Raw genomic sequence first — 20,841 nt, forward strand, 5'->3', positions numbered from 1 at the left:
AAAATATATTATATCACTTATTATCTTCATATATAATATATTATATACCAAAATATTGGTGACATTTTAAGTTTATAATATATATATTATATCAATATATATTTTTAAGTATAACTTAAAACAAGGTCGGGTCGGGCCGGGCCAGGATAAGCTTAAGGCCTCAACCCTAGCCCGACCTAACCCTAATTCAGGGCCAGAAATTTCTAATCTTGACCCGTCCTCATGGTCAAATATCTCAGCCCAGACACTATTCGGGCTCAGGGTGAGTTCGAACCCATAAGACCAAACTTGCATCGTTAATGTAGCACTCCCATGAGTCTCTGTCTCTCCACCCTCATGTGCAAAGACATTATACCTCTGTTTTGAGGGGGAGACAGATAAACACATCGAAGTGTCGGCGAAGATCATATTCCCGTCCGGAAACTATTTCCCTTGAAATATATTCTTTTTTGAACTTTGACTTCCATTTAGAGAAAATCTATTGTATCCAAACTGATACTTGACGAGAATGTTGCTAAGATTTGCAAGAATTTGATAAACAAGTTCTGTTGCAAGATTCCCAAAAAAATAGACCAAAGAGCTTTTCGGAAAAATTCGATAAACAAGTTCTGTTGCAAGATTCGCAAGAATTTTGTAGGGCAACGGAATATAATTTGTTGTGAAGCAGGGAACCAAGTAGACGGAGAGTGAGAAGATGTTCTTCCACATAGTGTTGGAGCGGAACATGCAGCTCCACCCTCGCCACTTCGGCCCTAATCTTCGCGACAAGCTCGTCGCTAAACTTATGAAGGATGTTGAGGGCACTTGCAGGTATGCTCTACGATTCGTTTTAAATTTTAAATTCTTCCCACTTTCTATCTTTCTGCTCCCAAGAACGAAAACCCTAATAAAACCAGAAAAATAGAGAACTTTTTAGTTTATGTTATTTCATCTTGATTACAGTGGGCGTCACGGATTTGTGGTGGCAATAACTGGGGTGGATAATATAGGGAAAGGGATGATTCGTGATGGAACGGGCTTCGTGACATTTCCTGTCAAGTATCAATGTGTCGTCTTCAGGCCTTTCAAGGGTGAGATTTTGGAAGCCGTCGTTACCATGGTCAATAAGGTTTGTCTCCTTTTCGTTTATTTTCTTTCAGTCATTTCACAATAATAGTAGAAGAAAAAAAGGAAAAAAAAAGCACCGCCACTCTCTTATGTTTCTTTGAAAATTTGAGCGCAGAAGGCTTAATGTAGCCTAGGTGAAATAAATCTCACTTAGGACCAGGTTCTGTTTTAGGGTTGGCCGAATGGGCAGTTTAGGGTAACTAGGGCAAAATTAGGGTTAGGAATGGGAGATTGAGTTAGGGTTTTATTGGGTAATGGTCTGCAGAATTTTAGGAGTCTATTAGAATAGGTTTTAATGAGGTTTGAATAAGAAATAGAAACTCAGAAATATTAGGGTTAGGGTTTTGGGTTTCCAGATTTAGGATCTAAGCTGAAACTAGGGTTAGGAGCAGATTTAGGGGCTGGGCTTTAGGTCGAGTTTTCCTAGCAGAGAGGGGGTGGTTCGGCTGGACTTTGGTGGGGTTTTGATGGCTGGTTAGGCCTAGGCAGATCTTAGGGTTTCTGCGTTTTTATGTTGAGGAAGGGAATTAGGGTTTGTAGTGGATAGGTGAGGCTGCAACTGAGATCGAGTGGGAGGGTTACTGTGATGGACCTGTGGTTAGGTTTTGAGTGTAATCTGATGAGGGAATAGGGCTGTGATGAATGTAGATGAAGCTAGGGTTTGGGGAAGTCGATTAGGTTAGATGGAAGTAAGAAGAAGAGATGATAAAGTTGCAGGAAATTGTAACTCTTACTGGAATTGCAGAATTTCAGCAGCAGCAACCTTGAAGAACTTGAAGGAAGAAGAAGACGAACCTCCCGATCTGCAAGATGCAAGGAGTCGCCGGATTACTCCAGCCCTAGCCCTTGATATTACTCACAAGGGGCCTTGATATGACACACAAGACAGAGAAGCAAGCAGCGATCATGGATGGCAAGAGCAAGAAGAAACAAAATTTCAAACATAATAGGTGGGGAGCCTCCCACGATTCTACTATTTATAATAATAAAGGGGGGCCTAAAGGCCTTACAAATAATCAATCTAAAGCAATCCTAATCAGATTAGGAGTTGGGATTCCTAATCTGAATCCTAATTATAAAACATAGAATAGACTTATACTCTAAATAGGAGTATAAGTGTAAACAACTAAAACAAATAAAATAAAATACTAATCCCTCTAAAATCGTGGAGGGGAACTAAGAAGATAAACCTTGAAAAAGACTATTTTAACCCTAGGCTAAAAGAACAAACAAATAAAAAGGCTCCAACGAAAAAATCAAAGAACAGCCAAATTAATCATGGTTTCGGCTTCTGCATCAAGGCTACATTTTAATTTTTGAAAAGATATAGAAAATAACAAAAGAGTGTCATTTTAATCCAATGAGTCTATAAGCTTCTCTGTTATTAAGAAATGATTGCTCTTTGTTAGGTAGGCTTATTAAGAAATAATTCCTCTTTGTTTGATCAGGGTTAAGATATACATATACCCATAGTTGGTTCATTGTCTGCTTGTCAGCATTGATTCAATGCTGCTCTGTGTTGTAATTTAGATGTTTGATCCCAGTTAATGGCAAATTGCTAGGCACATGGCAACAAAAGAGTAAAAATAAAACAGAAGTAAGAATGAGCTTTTTGGTAGTTTTAAACTCATCTATTTGTCCTTGATCAATTGTGAATAGAAAAAGATAAATGAAGGAAATATTTGAAAAACATTGCACACAGAGATCAGGATTTCAACCATTCTTTGAGGATATATATGGAACAAAATATTAAGTTGGTTTGCGGCATGTGGCTTGGATGGTATTATTACTGTCACAGTTGAACAAAATTTTTATAGTACTTGGTGCTTTTAAACACACATATGCAACACATTTTGTGACAAATTGAAGTCAACGACAAGTTGTTTTCGATATTATATATACAAAAAGGTGGGTAAGCTTAATCTAGTGATGGAAATTAGTTAGATGTACAGAGAACATCACCAAAACATCCCACATCTCAAGGAAGAAATGTTAAATAAGCAGCTTGAAAAACTAGGACTTATTATTAAAAAAATTAAACAATAATTTTTTGGAGAAGAATGTTTTTTTTTAATAATTGGGATAAAGGAGAAGCATTTTAATTTGATATAAATTTTGAATGAAAATAGTAGGATATAATTTTGGAAACACACGGATGGATTAGTGCAAGGATTTAGTCAAGGAGAAAAGATTATTATAGAGGGGAGATCTGAATGGCCAAGCTAGAAGTGATCGTAGAGGCTATGAAAGAGAGTACATGGAGGATATGGTTCTGGAGAGAGGAATGAGGACTGAGGAGGGGAGTTCAGTTTTAGAGTTTTTTGTGGCTTCTGATTTATCCATAGTAAACACATACTTTGAAAAGAAAGAGGATCATTTAATTACCTTCAAAAGTGGGCATCATAGTAGCCAAATAGATTTCTTTTTAACTAGAAGGACTTATAGGTTGTTATGTAATGATTGTAAGGTTATACTATGGGAGAGCCTAACCATACAACATAGAGTAGTGGTCATGGATAAGTGTCTCATAACGCCGAATCATAAGAAAGGGTGAGATTATTTGCCCTAGGATAAGGTTGTGGAGCTTAGAAGGAGAAATCTTGAAATCATTTATTGATAAATTGGTCAAACAAGGAAGGTGGGACTTTGATGGAGACACTAATACGAATTGGAATGAAATGACTACTTCTATTAAGAAGGTTGCTAAAGATGTTCTAGGCGAATCTAAAGGAAAACGTCATTCATCTAGAGAGACTTGCTGGTGGGATGATGAGGTTCAAGTAGACTTTAAGGCTAAGAAAGCCAGTTTTAAGACATGGCAAAGGGCTAAGGATGTAGAGGATTTAAAAAGGTATAAATTTGCTAGAAATGAATCTAAGAAGATTGTAGGAAAAGCAAGGGCGAAGAAATATGAGGATCTTTATAATAATTTGATCGCAAAGGAAGGGGAAAAAGCTATGTATAAGATGGCCGAAATGAGGGAAATGAAGAGTGGAGATTTTGACCATGTTAGATGCATTAAAAGTAAAGATGATAAAGTTCTAATAAGGGATGAGGATATTAAGGAGAGATGGAGAAACTAGTTCTACAACTTAAAGTGGAGACATTTCGAGTAAGAGTATCCTAGAAGGTTTCATTATTCATCAAGACACATATTGTAGATATATACAAAAAATTAGCATGCTTGAAGGAAAAAGAAGCTTTAAGGAGGATGAAAGTAGGCAAGGCACCAGGTCCAGAAAGGGTCCCAATAGATGTGTGGAAGAGTTTAGGAATCTATGGTCTATCTTGGCAAACCAAGTAAATTGGGAAGCATTAGCGAAGAGAAGTGTTCCAAGTAAATATGTGGATATAGTTAAAGATATGTATAATGGTGTGGTGACTAGTGTAAGCCCTTGTTTGTTTGCGCTTGTTATAGATGAATCAACCAAAGACATTCAAGATCAGATCCCTTGGTGTATGATTTTGACTGATGATATAGTTTTGGTGCATGAGACAAAAGCAGGGATTAACGCCAAGTTAGAATTATGGAGATCAACCTTGGAATCAGAATGTTTTAAGACAAGTAGAACGAAAGGAGTATATGGTGTGTAACTTTATTTGCAATAGGATGTATAATGAGGTGGTGAAAATTGATGAGACGGAGATTCCGCAAAGTGATTATTTTAGGTATCTGAGTGATGAAAATTGATCTGCAAAGTGATTATTTTAGGTATCTGGGCTCAATCATAATAAAGGAGGAGGAATAGAGGGTGATATTACACAGAGCACTAGAATAGGATGGATGAAGTGGAGAGGTGTGTCTGGAGTGTTGTGTGATTGTCGTATTCCTTTAATACTTAGAAGGTAAATTTTATAAGATAGTCATACGACTGGCTATGATGTATGGCACAGTCGTACAGAATGTTGGGCAGTTAAGAAACACCATATAGATAAATTCAGTGTAGCTGAGAATGAGGATGTTGAGATGGATGTGTGGTAAAACTAGGAAGGGTAAAATAGGAGTGAACAAATTAGAGCTGATTTGGGAGTAGCTCCGATACATGATAAGCTGCTGCAAGAAAGTCATTTGAGGTGGCATGGCCATGTACAATGGAGGCCTTTAGATGCTCATGTACAGAGGAGGGAGTTGATTCAGATTGAAGGAGCTAAATGGGCCGGGGGTAGACCTAAAATGACTCTGGGAGAAGTGAGGAAAGACATGCATAGCCTAGGGCCTTAGGCCTTGTAACAAGTATGGCTTTGAATAGAGCTTATTGGAGGGTAAGGACCCATGTAACCGACCCCTTTTAGTTGGGATAAGACTGAGTTCAGATCAATTTCGTTTGAAACCACCATGATTTACACAATTGTATACCTGAAAAAAGAATGTGGAGATAGAAGGCAAATTATCTTTTGTTTAATTAGACATATTGAAGGCTCCACGCATTGAAATACTCCCAAAACATGATCATTGGAAAAGCATTTCTAGGAATGCAAAAACCATGGGTATAAGAATATAATTATTCCATACTGTTCATGACTGTTTTGTACATTAAAGTTGCGTTGCATCATGCATGTAATTTTGTGATTAGAGTATGGTTCCTATAAGCTCCAAATTAGAAGTAAAAAGAGGATGCATGTACCATGCCTTGGTAGTTAGTCCTGGGAATTTCATACTGTTCTCTCTCTCTCATAGTTGTCAAGGCACCGCCAAGGCGACGCCTACATGTCCAGACGCTTTGGTCGACTTGGGCGCCTTGGTCGCCTTTTTTTTTATCCTCTCCAAAGCCTTGGGTCGCCTAACCGCCGTGACAACTATACTCTCTCTCTCTCTCTTACACACACACACACATACACACATCTACCCACTGTTTTAGCAAAGGTATTGTTGGGTGAGGTTTCTACCCTGCAACGCTTGTCTCGTCCTTTTTATTTTTAATTCTTCTTCTGTTAGCAATATAATCCAAGGATGATTCTTTCATAGACAAAATGTATTTCATTTTGGGATACGCAGGAGGAAATTTTGTTGCTGACCTGCCTGAATGAGGACCTCATTCCTTTATGGGTCATAAGCTGAAGTTATTTGAAAGATCATTCTAATCATAAGCTGTAGTTATCTGGTAGATCTTTCTTAAACACCCCTACCCAAGTTTGCTCTGTACTCTACCCTGCATCGGTAGATCTTTTCTTTTACAAAAATTTGATTAAGAAAGACAAGTACTCTTCAGTTTTTTCTTCCAATTGACACCCTTCATTCAAGAGCCCTTCCCAGCATTGTACTTCCATATTCTGTTCTCAAGGTGCTTGGAAGAAAAGCCTGTTTTATCTCTTCTCCTTAAATCTTAGCAACCCCACCATCCTCTGCTGATTCTTCCTTCCTCATTCTGTTGGTTCTCGACTCTCTTCTCAGCCTATCATCTCTTCACACTCTCTCAGACATGCATTTGGGGGGGGGGGGGAGAGAGAGAGAGAGAGTTATGATGTCTTTTTTTGGCCAGTTATTCCCAAATTTACTAACAAAGGTTGGACTGCTGATCTCCAAGCCAGAACTATCTGATGTCTGATCCAGTGTTTAAACATTGCTTGAGATGCCTTGACCTGTATTCTAATTGACACCTGCATCCTTTTGCAAATTAAGGGTTCAAATGGCTTCCAAACACACCTCAACATATTTATGTTCTTGTTAAACTGTATGTCCAGCGGCAGGGTATTTTTGGTTTCTTGGTCTTTTTATTATGTTTATTATGGTCTTAAGTACATGTACTGTTGGTAGGGGTATTTTGGTCTGTACTCTTTAATTTGTATATTTAATAGAACCCTACCTCTCCCGGTAAGGCTATTCAGCCAAACTGTGAGGTGTTGTAGATAACTACACTGGACTAAAATATTACTGCAAGAAGCTGGGCTGCAACTGAACCGAGGTCCAAACTAGGGATGTAAATGAATAGCCGAAATCCGTTTCCGAATTCGTGTCCGTATCCGTTTAGCACTATCCGAATCCGTCCGAAAGCTAAACGGATACGGATACGGATAGGCTATAACTATCCGAAAAGCTATATTTATATGTAAACGGATAAAATATCTGATCCGTATCCGTGTCCATATCCGTTTAGCACTATCCGAATCCGTCCGAAAGCTAATCGGATGCGGATGCGGATATAGCACTATCCGAGCCGAATCCGATCCGTTTACATCCCTAGTCCATGGTGTGTCACACCAGCCAGCGAGGCTGGGTTGTCTAGCTAGCTCGCATGGGCTAGTAGTAGCTTATTTCAGTTATTTTCATTCCTAGTAGGAGTAGGAATAATTATTTATTAGTTGCTTTTCTTTCAGCTAAGTTGTAATAGCTTAATAGCACTCCTAATCATAGTAGGAGTTTGATTTCAGTTTTCATAGCTTGATTAGGAGTATGTTTTGATGTCTTTAAATACGTTGTAAGGCTTAAAGCCAAACCACAATTTAAATATTGAATTTACTGAGTTGCTTCGGCCTCAAATAGCTGTGACTGTGAGTTACAGTAGGTGAGACCCCCAAACCTGAGAGAGGTTGCTGTGATCGATTCCTCCTTTCCCCTTCTCTGTTTTGCCACCATCTAAATGCTGCTTTGAGTTCTGATCAAGTAATATAGGTGCTGATTGTGTTCTCTCTTTGATCTTTACTGAGTTAACATTCATCCATTATTATAGTCTATTCATCAGGTAAGTTAATCTCAACCCTAAATAGTTTGATTTTATAGCTGGCGGATACTCTGTTTTGAAGTCAATTTCAGATCTTGGTGATTTGCTTCCTGAATCTGATTGGCTTATTGGATTAACTTCTAAACTTTAGAATATCAAAGAACCTTCCTAGAGAGCAACTTGATTCTAGTTTGGAGGCATTCTGACTATTAGTTTTGTTGTTACTTAAAAAATCTCCTCAAACCTGAAATTTTGGGTTTCAGATTTAATCTTAGGCTAATTACTGCTAATCTAGCCATTAGATCTGGACCATATTTTGGGATTAGTGGAACTACCCAAGGGGGAATCCAACTTACTGAATTGATTTAATTTCAGTTTGACTATTTTCTGAGTTTTCTCTCTCAGATCTGAAAGGTTGACTTTGAGGAATTTAACTGTGTTCTTGAGATCCTGCAGCGAGATTGGTTCTAATTTCTATTGTAGACCTGGTCTTGCATTAGGTGTTCTCTCTCCTTGTGGCTCCTCTCCGTGAGGTGTTTCTCTTATTTGTGGTTGCAACTATTGGCTTTAGGTTCTGAGTTCGTTACATGGTATCAGAGCATTAAAGATCCAATACTCTTCTCCTTGTTTCTGGTTTGAGGGTCTTCTTTCAGATTTCCCTTTCTTTAGTTCAGCAGAAACCTATTCTGCCCTAATTGGTTTGAAACCCTAGTTGTGTGAAGATGAAAAACTAGGGTTTCTACTACTGCTATGGTCCAATCTTCTTCATTCTATGTGGTGTCATTAAAGATCCTTTCTTTAGTTCAGCAGAAAGTTTCTCATTCTTCTTCCTTGGTTGCTGGATTTTTTTTTTTGATTGGTGCGTACTCTATCCTATTCTATGGGGGAGGGGGAGGGAAGGTGGGTGAGAACCAAGAGGCTTGAACCCAAGACCTCCTGGTAGGATGGGCTTTAAAGCTCCACACTCTACCAAGTGCACTAGGGAATCGTTCTCTTGGTTGCTGGATTTGATCATTGCTACTGCTTCTAATTATTTGCTATGGGCTCAAGCCGTTGAAGTTTATATAAATGCTAAGGGAAAGCTTCAGTGTCTTATGTCTGCACCTCCACCCTCTTATTCTAAAGATTATGATGAATGGATGCGTGTGAACAACAACCTTCTAGTGCGGCTCTGGAATAGTATGGAGCCCTCTGCCGTTGGACATAAAACTTAAATTCTCATTGCTTTGTTTGCCTGATATCGAAGTCATATTTGGTCCTGCTTCTTTCTTGGTTGATGTTTGGTCAATTGTAGAGTGTAAACTATGCAACTTTATATAATTTGGGTCCATTAGTAATGTAATCTTTGGAATGCTTACCTGCAGATGGGATTTTTCGCTGAAGCTGGTCCTGTTCAGATCTTTGTGTCAAATCATGTGAGTTTCATCTTCTTGTTCCTTTTGTTCTTTCACCTTTGATGAAAATTAAAATATGCATACCTTTTATATTGAGTATTATTATATTTTTTATGACTTAAGATAAACCTCATAATTTCTGCTTACCTGTTAGTGTTTGGACAACATAGAAATCCTATGGTCAAGGGGCCCACTAAGATTGATTGTTCAATGGGTTCAGCATACAATTTCACTTCAACAAATTGACCGATTCTAAAAATTCGATAAGAGAGATAAGAAGAAATTGTGAAAGGGTAAATTAGTTCTTACCAGCAACTAAGGGTGCTAGAAACCAGCAACTACTGAATTCTAGTCTTCAACAGCGACAATTGATTGAAGGAGCAGAGAAGCAGAGCAACAAACTGACAACTCAAATCTCAATTCTCGAATTCGATAGGAAAACCAGGAGCTGTGGTTTCTCTGCCAGACTTTGCATCTTGCATAAATCTTCCCACAACGCAGCAAATCGTTGTTTCCACGGTGTTCCTCTACTGCCCAAGTACTTGTTCCAACCTTGTCCAATGTGATTTGGCCAAAAACGCACAAAAAATGGGTTTTCCAAGATTCACTGGCGAAACTAGATGAAATGAGCAAAATGGGTCAAAATTCCAACCCAGTTCGTTCGAATTTATGTATTTATAGTATAGCCAAAGTAATGTTTCGGCTGAAATTTCGGCGAAACGAAACTTTGGACCAAAATATGATTGGAACCTCGATATTTTGGTTGAAATATGTTTTTGAGTATCGCAATGGGTTTTGTTTTGAGCCTTTGCGAAACCAAAATATTTCGCTAGGTTTTGCAAATTTCAGCAAAACTTTGTACCGTGGAATAAAGGAGAAGAGGGCTGATGTGCAGCTGTATAGATCGACTGTTGAAATCTCTTTGTTTCAGTACTTGCAAGTTGCAACACCCAAAAGAGAAAAAGAGAAGAGAAAACAGAGTATCATATGGAGGCAGAAAGAGAGAAAATAGGACAGAGAGAGAGATGCTCACACTCACAAACAAACTCTTTCAAATAATTGAATTCCATTCCAATCGATTGGGGAGGGGGATTACAGCTCTTTAAATAAAATAAAAAAAAAGGAACTAGACTTCTACCTAATGTGGACTTCCTAATATGTAATAAAACTAAAGACTTTTAAAAGTAATAGAAGACTCCCTAAACCTAAAATAATCTACTAATGGAATCTTATTATTCTCGTGTACCTTTTTAAATCCCAACTTTTGGGCTTATAAAAGAGACCCGTTACAATAAAAAAAAAATAAACATAACAAGCACAAGGCCCATTAGAACCCAACCATGGGCTAAAATAAAGTATTTTAAAGCCCAATTGGCCCGATTGGACACCCTTAACTGCATCAGTCAATATGTTATTGATTGGAAATTCCCCTGTATCACGTAGTCACCATAAATTGGCCATATTATGATATGGGTAGAATTCCTGTTGAACATTTACGGTATACCTGATATAATTTTGAATCCTAATTGTGATTTGGGAAGCATAAGATCATAATACTAATTATTCAAACCCATCAATCCAATGACATGTGTTGGAGTTAAAAGACTGCTCAATATGTAGCCATACAGGTTGTCTAAAGCTCTCGATGTCTTTGCTGCACGGCTTCTCCTTGGTCTACATAAGTAAAAACACAACATTTTATATTTAAATCCAACTACATCAATGGTCACTGATCAAGTCTTGGTGAAAAAAATCGAGTAGTGTATGGTCTTACATCAGGTTGTAGCGAGTAGAGAATTTACGCAATAACCTGAACCTTTGATACATCAGTTTGATAAAGAGGAAAAATGAAATCCAACAATAAACAGAATAATTGGATTTATATGGATTTAATTAGGCGAAAAATATTTATCAGTCACCCTCAGTCCTTGACATTGAAGAAAATAAAACTTTAATAGTTCCTAGAATATATCAATACCCGTGTTAGTCGCTTTGTTTAAGTTAAGCTTTGCTGTTACTGATAGATAAAAGTAGCTTTGCGAAATATTATGTATCTTGTACAGGGTATTTATATTGCTGTTTTTTGTATTGCAATTCATAAAGCAATAAATTTTTATTACATTTCCTGCTGCTATCCTTTAAATAATAGTACTATTTTAGCGGAAGTGTCTTTTCCCTATAATACTGTGTTTACTTTTTTCCTGCTATTCTTATGTTTAGTTGATACCGGATGATATGGAGTTCCAGTCTGGAGACGTGCCAAATTATACAACTTCAGATGGATCAGTATGTCTGGGTTCCATTTTCTTTTTTCTGCAGAATATTTAGTTGTCTAGTCGACAGTGACTCCAGACTCTCTGCCCATGGGTGTTTGCAGGTTAAGATTCAAAAGGATAGTGAGGTGCGGTTAAAGATAATTGGTACTCGTGTTGATGCTACAGAAATTGTATGTCCTTTATCCTTTGATCCTTTATTAAATAAAAATGTTATTTTTTGATGTCCTTTAACCCATTTCCTCGATCAATTTATCTTTTTAAAAAATTTCCTAGATTGCTTCCCTGCGATGGAACTTTGTTGAAGTTTCTTTGCCTCTTTCCGACTTTTCACTTTCACTTAAATAGTGTGGTATATTATAATAACCCAAACTACTATTCTGTGATGTACATTAGATTAAATATTACTCTATTTTAGCTGAGTGAAAATCTTCTTGTAAACAAGTTTGGTGAAAAAAAAAAGTCGTAACCTTACTTTTTTGCCCTTTTAGTATAACACAGGTTTTTTCCCCCTCAATAAGGGTAAATCTTGTCATTTGACTTGCCAGCTCAAAAAATGTGCAGCTTTTAATAATGACATAATGACAAAGTCACTTTAAAATTATTGTGAACACCTTTTTTTACCCCTACATCAAATAACTTTTTTGGAAATAGGACAAGAGGCAATCAAAAGAAGGTTACAACTTCTCACTTCACCATTTTGGTGACAACAAGGTGCACCCTTTAGTTAAAATGATATGTACTCTATTTACAATTTACTTTTTGTACTAAATTTAAGACCTTTTAAGTACAAATGGCAAATAAAATGAGAGGCATTTGGCTTGAAGAGATCGTTATTGTTTGGGAGTATTTGATCAGTGTGATTGTTAGTAAATTATACATAACATCCAAGGCAGGTTTTTTTTTTTGTGTGGGTGGGGGAGGTTGACAACTATAGATCAAACGTGAATCCCATATATACATTGATATAAATTTAGAACACAGTGACTAGATCATGAAAAAGGAAACATGGCATTTTTAACATGTGCACTCCTTGAATCCTTCTGGTGCTATGTGTGCTTAAGTTTGTCTTAAACTCGTATATAATGTGTATGCTGTATTTAATGTTTCTAAATTCTCATTTGATTTTATTTTTCCTTCACTCAATTTTCAGTTCTGCATTGGTACGATAAAGGATGATTTCTTGGGTGTCATCAATGATCCTGGTGCAGCAGCTTAGTGATATTCAATGTTGAGAAATTTGCATTGTGAAGGAGAAGAATGTGATGTTTAATTTATCATATTCCCATGTCTTATTGTTCTAATATATAGATGCTGGCTATGTTTATATCCATGCTTATGGGAGCGGGTGTTGCATTCATTTTGTATGATTCTGAGTTCTTTATAGATCTCTGAAGACCCAGTGAGAATGTTTAGGAGAGGGAAATATTTTTAATTTGTAGCAATATCAACAGCATTATTATTAAAATTTAAAGAATTAAGGTCTCAAATTCTGTGGGCTAAAGAGATGATGATTTCATGATTCGGAAAAAAAAACGGAAGTGGGAGGAATGGAGAGAGAGAGAGAGAGACTTGAGTAGTATATACAATCATGTTGAATAATGATTACAAGAGTTTCTATTTTAGGTTTGAAAATTTTCATTTCCCTGACCTTACCTTTAATTTCCTTTGCAACTAAATGGAGCCTTTGGGATAGAGTTCAATTGACACATAGAAAGTCAAAACTAAAGAGCAACGAGCAGTCTTCCCGCTTTTCCTCACTCTCGTTTGCAGCTTAACAGGAGTGTTTACCCTTTTTTATGCCTTAGGGGGAAGCCTGAAACTTATAAGGATGGGCAGCAAGAGCTTCATGCATAAGGATAGTGTTCAGGAGAAAGGGACTTAAATACTATCCTGTGCCAGAGAGTGCAAACCCATTTGTACAGTACATTGAAATCATCAATAAGACATCTTTGAAACAGTTAATTAAGTTGATGACCTCCTTGGATCTTCTTACTTGCTTACCTTTGCAGGTTTTTTGCAGTTAGCTGATGAGTTGATAAGATAATAGAGTTGCTTCTTTTACATCATACTCAGTTACTACGTATTTAAAGATAAAGAAAGTAATCCACTTTACAAAGTTGTTGCATCTTATATCTTCTCTCATGGTTATGATACTGAGGACCTCTGTACAGAAGAAAGAAACGAGGAAGGATACTCTTCAAGCATTGAAAGTTGGAAGGTATTGAACCATTGAGGTGATTCCTGTTCAGATCAACAAAATGTAGGTTCTGCAACCGGCCAAATGAATCAAGGATGAGTCCTGCAAACCCAATTCAGAGAGAATCAAGAACATCGGATCCTTCAACTCATCAAATCTGTCACTTGGGATTGTTGCAGAAACCGTTGGGTTCCCCTTGAGAATCAAAGCTTGTAGAGAATTAAAGCTAGGGAAAGAGATGGACAATGGACCCAACAACAGGTTGTAGCTGAGGTCCATAAGGATCAAGCTCTTAAGGTTGTTGATGGAGTTGGGTATCTGACCGGACAGCCAGTTTCAGCTCAAACTGTTGAGATATTGGGAATTATAGAGCTATAATCACACATTGATTTGTTCATGTCCTTGGTGTCTTCATATAAAAACACCACCTAATGCATGAAGGTTTTGGGTTAGACACTTGGTATTTTCGTGGGCTATCCCATCTTTACATTTGAGGGATAGTAGGAAACCCTCCTTTACTGCAACAAGAATAATTTTTAACGCTACAAGTGAAATCTATTCTCAAGTTCCTCCGCCATTAAATTTCTCATCGGTTTGGGTTTGATCAACCAGCTTAAGACTTGGGAGGATAGGTTCCATAAAATCATAAATCAAACTGAAACTGGGAACCGAGAACCGGGAACCAGAAAGATCCTCTCCTTTAGACTATTCAGTGGAGACCATGGTACCGAATCTATCGTCGGAGACCTGATACTAATCAGTGGTATCGGCATCTATTGAGGGTAAAATTATTCAAAATCAACTCTTTATCCAAATTTGAGGGCAAATTGGTACGATCCAGCCCAATACAAATGATCTATATCGGTATCAATATCGGTCAAGCCTGATACATTTACTGAAAATATTTCTGATCAACACACTTTTGTTAGGCCACGTGGATGGGTTATGTCGCAATTCTAACACTTGGATATCTAAGAAATGATCTACATTGTCATCTGCTATATTTGAGAGTCCCAAATTCAGTCACATAACTTCCAATGCATAGATGTGCAATATGCCATCTTGGCCTCCTATGTATTTATGTACACCCATGTGACAATCCTCGATTTTCAATGTACTGTTTTATAACCTAGTAAACTCTGTCTAGACTGAAACTTGACATGTGAATGAAAAAAATTAGGATCTATCTATCCATAAAATTTCAATTTCATCCTACTTGACATCTGTAAGACATAAGTATGTAGATCAAAAATTCTTATACATCATAATCTTTCATACTCAACTGAACTTTGACGATTTTTTCTATCTAATGAATGGAAAGTCCACTTTGAGATCGGCCTCCTGCGTAGACCTTCGAGTGAATCAAATATATATATATATATTTTTAATTTTCCTATGGGCCCTCCCTTAAGAATAATTGTAATATCATGTGGGTCGATGACCCAATATTAGATTTGACCTGATAAAAAACATATACTATTTAGCCAAAAGGCCTATAAAAATATGAATCAAACACTAATTGATTGATACAATAGAAGCTTTAAAAATAAAAATAAAAAACATTTTGAAAAAAAATCCGACCTGCCGGATTCGAACCAGCGACCTAAGGATTAACTGACAGGTTTACCCACTACAGTCCTCCGCTCTACCAACTGAGCTAAGATCGGTTGACATTTTAAGTACGGATGAATTAATGTTACTTTTATATACTTTTTCCATTTTCAACACGCTGTTATATACTGGTATTAGGAATGGTCATGCAAAATGTTCAAAAAGAGAAAATATATATATAAATCCAACCTATATGGTCTACATAAAATTAATTTAAAAAAAAAACAAAAGTTGAAGTAAGGATGTCAAACAGTGTAGTTTCAGTTTAAATGACTCGGATCATGGTATAGCATGTAGAAACCGAAACCAAATCCAAAACCAAAATCATTCATTAAACAGTTTCAGTCCCAGTTTTGTTAATGATTTGAGGTAATAACTGTACGGGTATTATAATAATATATCTTTATATGTTTTAATATAATCAGACTTGTTTTATGGCTCAGGTTGTGAGGGGTAATCTAGTAATTAGTTTATCTAACCTAAACCCTAGTTTCCTTAAAAATATTAGCTGAAGGTGAATTTTTCTCCTCTCAAGTTCCCTGTCCGGTCAGGTTCGTAGGTTCCTCTCATAGGGAGGGCGGAAATGACGACCTCACCCCCACCCGGGCAATGTGTTCGGGCAGGGGGTGAGGTTGTCATTTTTGGCCCCCTATGAGAGGAACCTATGAACCTGATCGGGCAAGGAACCTGAGAGGAGTTAGATTCGCTGGAGGCAGTAGCCTTGGTATTCCAAACTTGATACACTGGGTTTAATGCTTTAAGCAACCAGTGCTTAAACCTTAAACCCTAACAATAAGTTCATAAATAATTCGTAAGCAGTTTGTTAATAATTCTTAAATGGTTTCGGTCTCAACTTTGTGACTCTAGAACTCGAAACAAGAAGACAAAGATGAAAGGAGAAGGTAACAAGTTCGTAAACGATCCTTAAAAGTTTTGATTCATATTTGATATAACCGATTTTTACACAGATTAAAACCGAATTGAACTTTTTAATAACCAATTTCATTTTTAAAAGTAGAACCAAACTATTTATTAAACAATTTACTGGTTTCAATTTAAATGGTTCAGTTCGATTTTGATAAATAGTTTGGGTTTAGTTTTGAGACCCTTACGTTGATGCTAGAACTTTGGAAAGTTCTATTTGCTCTATGAAAGTTCATACTGACATTACCTTTTGCTGCACCTATTGAGTCGAAAGCATTATCGTATTGTATCATAGCAACCATCCCATTAGTTCAACGGTTAAAAATACGAAGAGAAAATTGAAACGTTAAACACATACAATTGAAGGATGCCCTCAGCAAAATTGCAAAAATAATAGTAGGGCTCATGGGTCTGCCACTCAGGGGGGCGGGGTGGTCATTGCGCCCACCCCCATGTATCTGGGCGCAGCCTTCGCCCCCAGCACAGAGAACATTCTCCCATAATAGTATCACATCCACTACTTATCTAGAAATTGCCAATTAGCGTAGTTAGTAAGGATCTAAGCCTCCTGTCTCTAAGGTCTCATGATCTATCGAATTCCACCTTCGAGGGAGGGATTTTTTATTTTTATTTTTTTGGGGGGGAAGGGGAGGGGGCGGGTTTGGGGTGGTGGTATTCTTTGTAATTTTATAGTATTGATCATTGTGGTCTATTGGAAAACTAGGCTATGTTTAGTATGCATTCCCTTTTGAAAATGCATTTTTATCTAAGAACGAGAACACTGCTTGGAAGCATGTTCCACTAAAATGCATTCTTGATTTTAAAATCGTCACATTCAATTTCAGCATTTTCACCTCAATTTTGTGGCTAGGTGAAGCCTTAGGTCCCTTCTCACATGCCAAATTTCAATTTAACACGGAGTTTGCCAAGTAGCAAAATAGAGTCTTAAATTTAGGACCATGGGAAAGTGCTTGCTAGTGATCAAAGAGGCATGCAAACATACACAGGATACATGTAAATAATGCATGAGTTACATGTATGCATACCAATACATGAGAAGATCTAAACCGTCCAACCAATACATTTTTTGTTTTTTCCATCAAAAAAATAAAAAAATACATGAGAAGAGTATGTGATTGAATTTGAGTCTAAAATCTGACCAGTGATTTTGTGATCCGTCTAGGGAAACTTAAGTTGACGAGGATGTGAAATGGCATCTTTCCCAAGATCTAAACTTAACAATTTTCTTTTTTATCTTAATTTTGGATTGAAACTATGTTTTTAAAGCAGGACTCAGATGGTTGTTGGAGGAGCCTAGTTCTGGTTTGACCCTGTTTCATTTTTATCTTAATTTTCCCCTTTTCTCTCTATAGAGGGTTTTTGTTTTGCCTCTCAAAATAGAAGGGCATGAGTTGCACATCCAAAGTGTATTAGAGACCATGAAGGTGGAAGGGAAGTCAAAAATATAAATATGAGCTCATAGATACCCCCCAGCATCCTCTGCAAAGAAAGAGATCACTTTTAGGAAATCCAGAACCTGGGTGGACAAGTTAGAACACTGCAAATGTTAAATTACATGATGTGAGAAACATTTATCAAATAAAAACCATACTAGTATATTCTGCTCCAGAGATCTCTTAACTCCATGTATCTTGCTTTATGCTAGAATCAAAATCAACTTCAATGGTGGAGTGTCTGTGACAATGGAGGGGCATGTCAACAACGATGAACAAGATGATCGAAACAGCAGAAATGTAAAGGCAGTTAACTTAAAATCATTCAATGATATACTTGAGCTTTCTGAACCTCCAATGACAATATGACATCGAATTTGCGGATGATGCTGAAATATTACAAAAGCAAACAACTAACAAGATTGTGATTCAAAAATTAACTAGTTAGATTGCTATTTTTCTACAAAAAATCAATGCTTTTTTTGCTTGTGTCCTTGCCATTCTTATCATTAGCTAATATTCCTAGGAAGAACAGGGACCTCCTGAATTGCAAACTAGCCATGACTGAAGCAACTACCCATTTTCTTTTTCCTGTTTAGGAGAAAGAGCTTCCATATCCCTGCTTAAAAATATATTAAATAAAAGAGGAATAAAAATATAAGTAAAGAATGAAACTTACAAGTACACACGAAGATCATGTTTGGCTTCAAGGATATGTAAAAAATGAATCATTCTTTACTTCCACAAGCATGAAAACACATCATCTGTATTCATGTTATGTCCAACTAATGGATAGTTAGAAGCATTATTTTGTGAATATAGAGAGTGATACTGATACATAAATTTACAATATGTCTGCAACTTCAGACATTTTACCTCATTCAGATGGATGCAGGTGATACTGCAGGGTTCAACCCTTTCATTTTGTTTAAAATTCTCATTTTGGAGCAATGAACCCATGGATTCAGTGAGCTACCTACCTAACATGAACATTATATTTTGCCATGACCTGACAACTTGAAATGTGTTAAAGCAGAGTTCCCATCAAGTCCTTTTGAATCATAGTAAGAGATAAAGTCTTTCAATGAGGTCTCCCTGTATATAGGTGGATAATCTTCTGATAACAATTCTTTGATAGGGCCATAAATCTTCGTTGATGGATGAAGGTGTGTGGTGAAAAAGCAAGCTACAGATACTCTTGGGCCTACACAGTTAGCTAAGACTCTGTGCTCAACACTTTTAAACCTGTCATTAGACATAAGCTGCAGGAAGAAAACATGAAAAACAATCAGATTAGCTAACCATTGAACAAATATTACGATTAATGATATAGTAAAACTGTTATATTGTAGTACTTGTGAACATTGTGCAACGGTAAAGGTTGCTCCATTGTGACCAAGTGGTCACAGGTTCGACTCTAGAACAGCCTCTCTGTGAAAACAGGGATAAAGCTGTGTACATTATGACCCTCCCCAGACCCCACAGTGGCGGGAGCCTCATGCACTGGTTATGCCCTCTAAAACTGCTATGCTATGTCATCTTCTGAAATTCAGAAGCTTTCAAGGAAGAGCTGATGTACTTAGTAGCCTAGTTGGTTCAATATAGCTGGTAGTACTTGCCTGTAGGAGATCTCCAATGTTCACAACCAGAGCTCCAGGCAATGGAGGAACATCAACCCAATGATTTTGATGAAGAACTTGGAGGCCACCGATATGGTCTTGCAGAAGGATAGTGAGGAAATCAGGGTCAGAATGTTTGCTGGTTCCCATCGTCAGCTCAGGCTCAGGGCATGCTGGATAGTAATGACATAAGATTAAATGCCCTGCCGCACAATCCATATCTTTCAGGTGGTGAGGGTTGAGATCAAGAACCTCCGATAGTAGCTCAAACAATGCAAACCCTAATCTCCTAACTTGCTCAGAGTACTCTACCAACACATTTCTGCAAAATTAAACCCAATACCTTGAAAACTAAATGTCTCTCAAACACGAATTTCAGAAACTACTCATGCACCATCTTAAGAGAAATTTCAAGCCCCCAGTGGGAATTAACTGTGAAGGAAAGAAAAGATTAAGAATCGGAGCGAGACCCAATAGTGAAGGAAAGTACCTGCAAGCCACAGGCAATTCATCTGGGCAAGGAGGATCAGGACCCATCACACAGAACAAGCTATCCCTCCAATTGGCAGCGGGTGACTGATACAGATCGAAATTGCTGCTAAACTTGACCTTCCTCATGAGCTCACGGGAGTAAAACTCCATCTTCACCTCTGGTGGTTGCTCATGGAACCTCCGCGTCGCTTCTAACATGTCGTTCAGTAGACTCGTCGGAATTCCATGATTGAGAACCTGAAAGAAACCCCACATCTCCGACGCACGACGGAGTTCATCCAAAATCTCCTTGTGGTTGCAGCGAGTGATGTTAATCAGGTGTTCCTCGGGCTCAGTGTGAGAGCCTGAGGCTGTCAGACCCAGGTCTATTACCGGAATCTTCAAGTTGCTGACCAGATTAGGAATCAAATTGTTGCCGGAGCCAGAACCCAGAAGCTCATCAGGTGGTCTGACGAAGATGCGAGGAATCTTTGCTACGCCGGCATCAATGAGTCCTTTGACCCCAGCTTTGGAATCGTCAAAGGCCTTGAGTTCTTTTACTCTATCATAATCCGAGGAGTTACTACCGTGGAGAACTTCAACTTCTCCGTCAACCTCAGACTCAGATCTCACCATGACCATTCCCTTTCTTCTTTCCGTTAGTTGTAATTCATCAATTCCGAGCAGAAGTGAGAAGCAGCAGCAACTGAACCTTACAGTGAATATATAAGCTCTGAGTAGGAAGACGCAGAAGAAGCCTTATCTTCTGAAAGAGGAGATACACGGGCACAGCCCTTAATTTCCGAATGATCATCTGCACGTACGTGCAGGTCAACGTACATTTGAGAGGTAACCACGTGTCCTTTTTATTTTCATAAATACTCCTCTTCCTCTTGTAAATGGTAAAAATAGGACTACCTCTCACATGTATGTGTACCTGCACCTTTCACATGTCCCTTAAATTTTTTTTTTAAGCAACTATGGCAAATTCAGGGTCTGTTTGGTTTCACTCTGCGGGAGTAATTTCTTGTTATTCTGTTATGTGAGAACAGAATGGGAACGGAATTGTATTTGGCAAATCCGGTTTTGATCTACTGTTTTGAAAAGGACCGAATTTCTATCCACCCAC

General features: G+C 37.7%; 2 protein-coding genes and 1 non-coding gene across 4 annotated transcripts; 1 reads left to right on the forward strand and 2 right to left on the reverse strand.

Annotated features, from left to right (window-relative positions):
- Positions 1-607: 607 nt before the first annotated feature.
- Positions 608-12,668, forward strand: LOC122638285 (DNA-directed RNA polymerase II subunit RPB7). The gene is made up of 6 exons (XM_043831172.1): positions 608-810; positions 943-1,108; positions 9,131-9,181; positions 11,381-11,446; positions 11,538-11,606; positions 12,587-12,668. Exons 1-6 carry the CDS (start codon positions 695-697, stop codon positions 12,650-12,652), a joined length of 534 nt encoding a protein of 177 aa, XP_043687107.1. The 5' UTR covers positions 608-694; the 3' UTR covers positions 12,653-12,668.
- Positions 12,669-15,208: 2,540 nt separating this feature from the next.
- TRNAY-GUA lies at positions 15,209-15,300 on the reverse strand. Its single transcript is given in 2 exon segments — positions 15,209-15,244; positions 15,264-15,300. It is a non-coding gene; the product is annotated as a tRNA-Tyr (tRNA).
- Positions 15,301-18,559: 3,259 nt separating this feature from the next.
- Positions 18,560-20,437, reverse strand: LOC122638282 (1-aminocyclopropane-1-carboxylate oxidase homolog 1-like). Of its 2 annotated transcripts, XM_043831167.1 has the most exons (5): positions 20,155-20,437; positions 19,732-20,124; positions 19,242-19,563; positions 18,634-18,884; positions 18,560-18,598 (listed from the first exon to the last, which is right to left on the reverse strand). In XM_043831167.1, exons 1-5 carry the CDS (start codon positions 20,352-20,354, stop codon positions 18,595-18,597), a joined length of 1,170 nt encoding a protein of 389 aa, XP_043687102.1. In that variant the 5' UTR covers positions 20,355-20,437; the 3' UTR covers positions 18,560-18,594. The 2 variants fall into 2 exon arrangements, with proteins under 2 accessions (XP_043687102.1, XP_043687101.1); XM_043831166.1 differs by having other exon boundaries at positions 19,732-20,437.
- Positions 20,438-20,841: the final 404 nt, after the last annotated feature.

Source organism: Telopea speciosissima, chromosome 8 (genome assembly GCF_018873765.1).
Source record: "Telopea speciosissima isolate NSW1024214 ecotype Mountain lineage chromosome 8, Tspe_v1, whole genome shotgun sequence".
NCBI classification, from domain to species: Eukaryota; Viridiplantae; Streptophyta; class Magnoliopsida; order Proteales; family Proteaceae; genus Telopea; species Telopea speciosissima.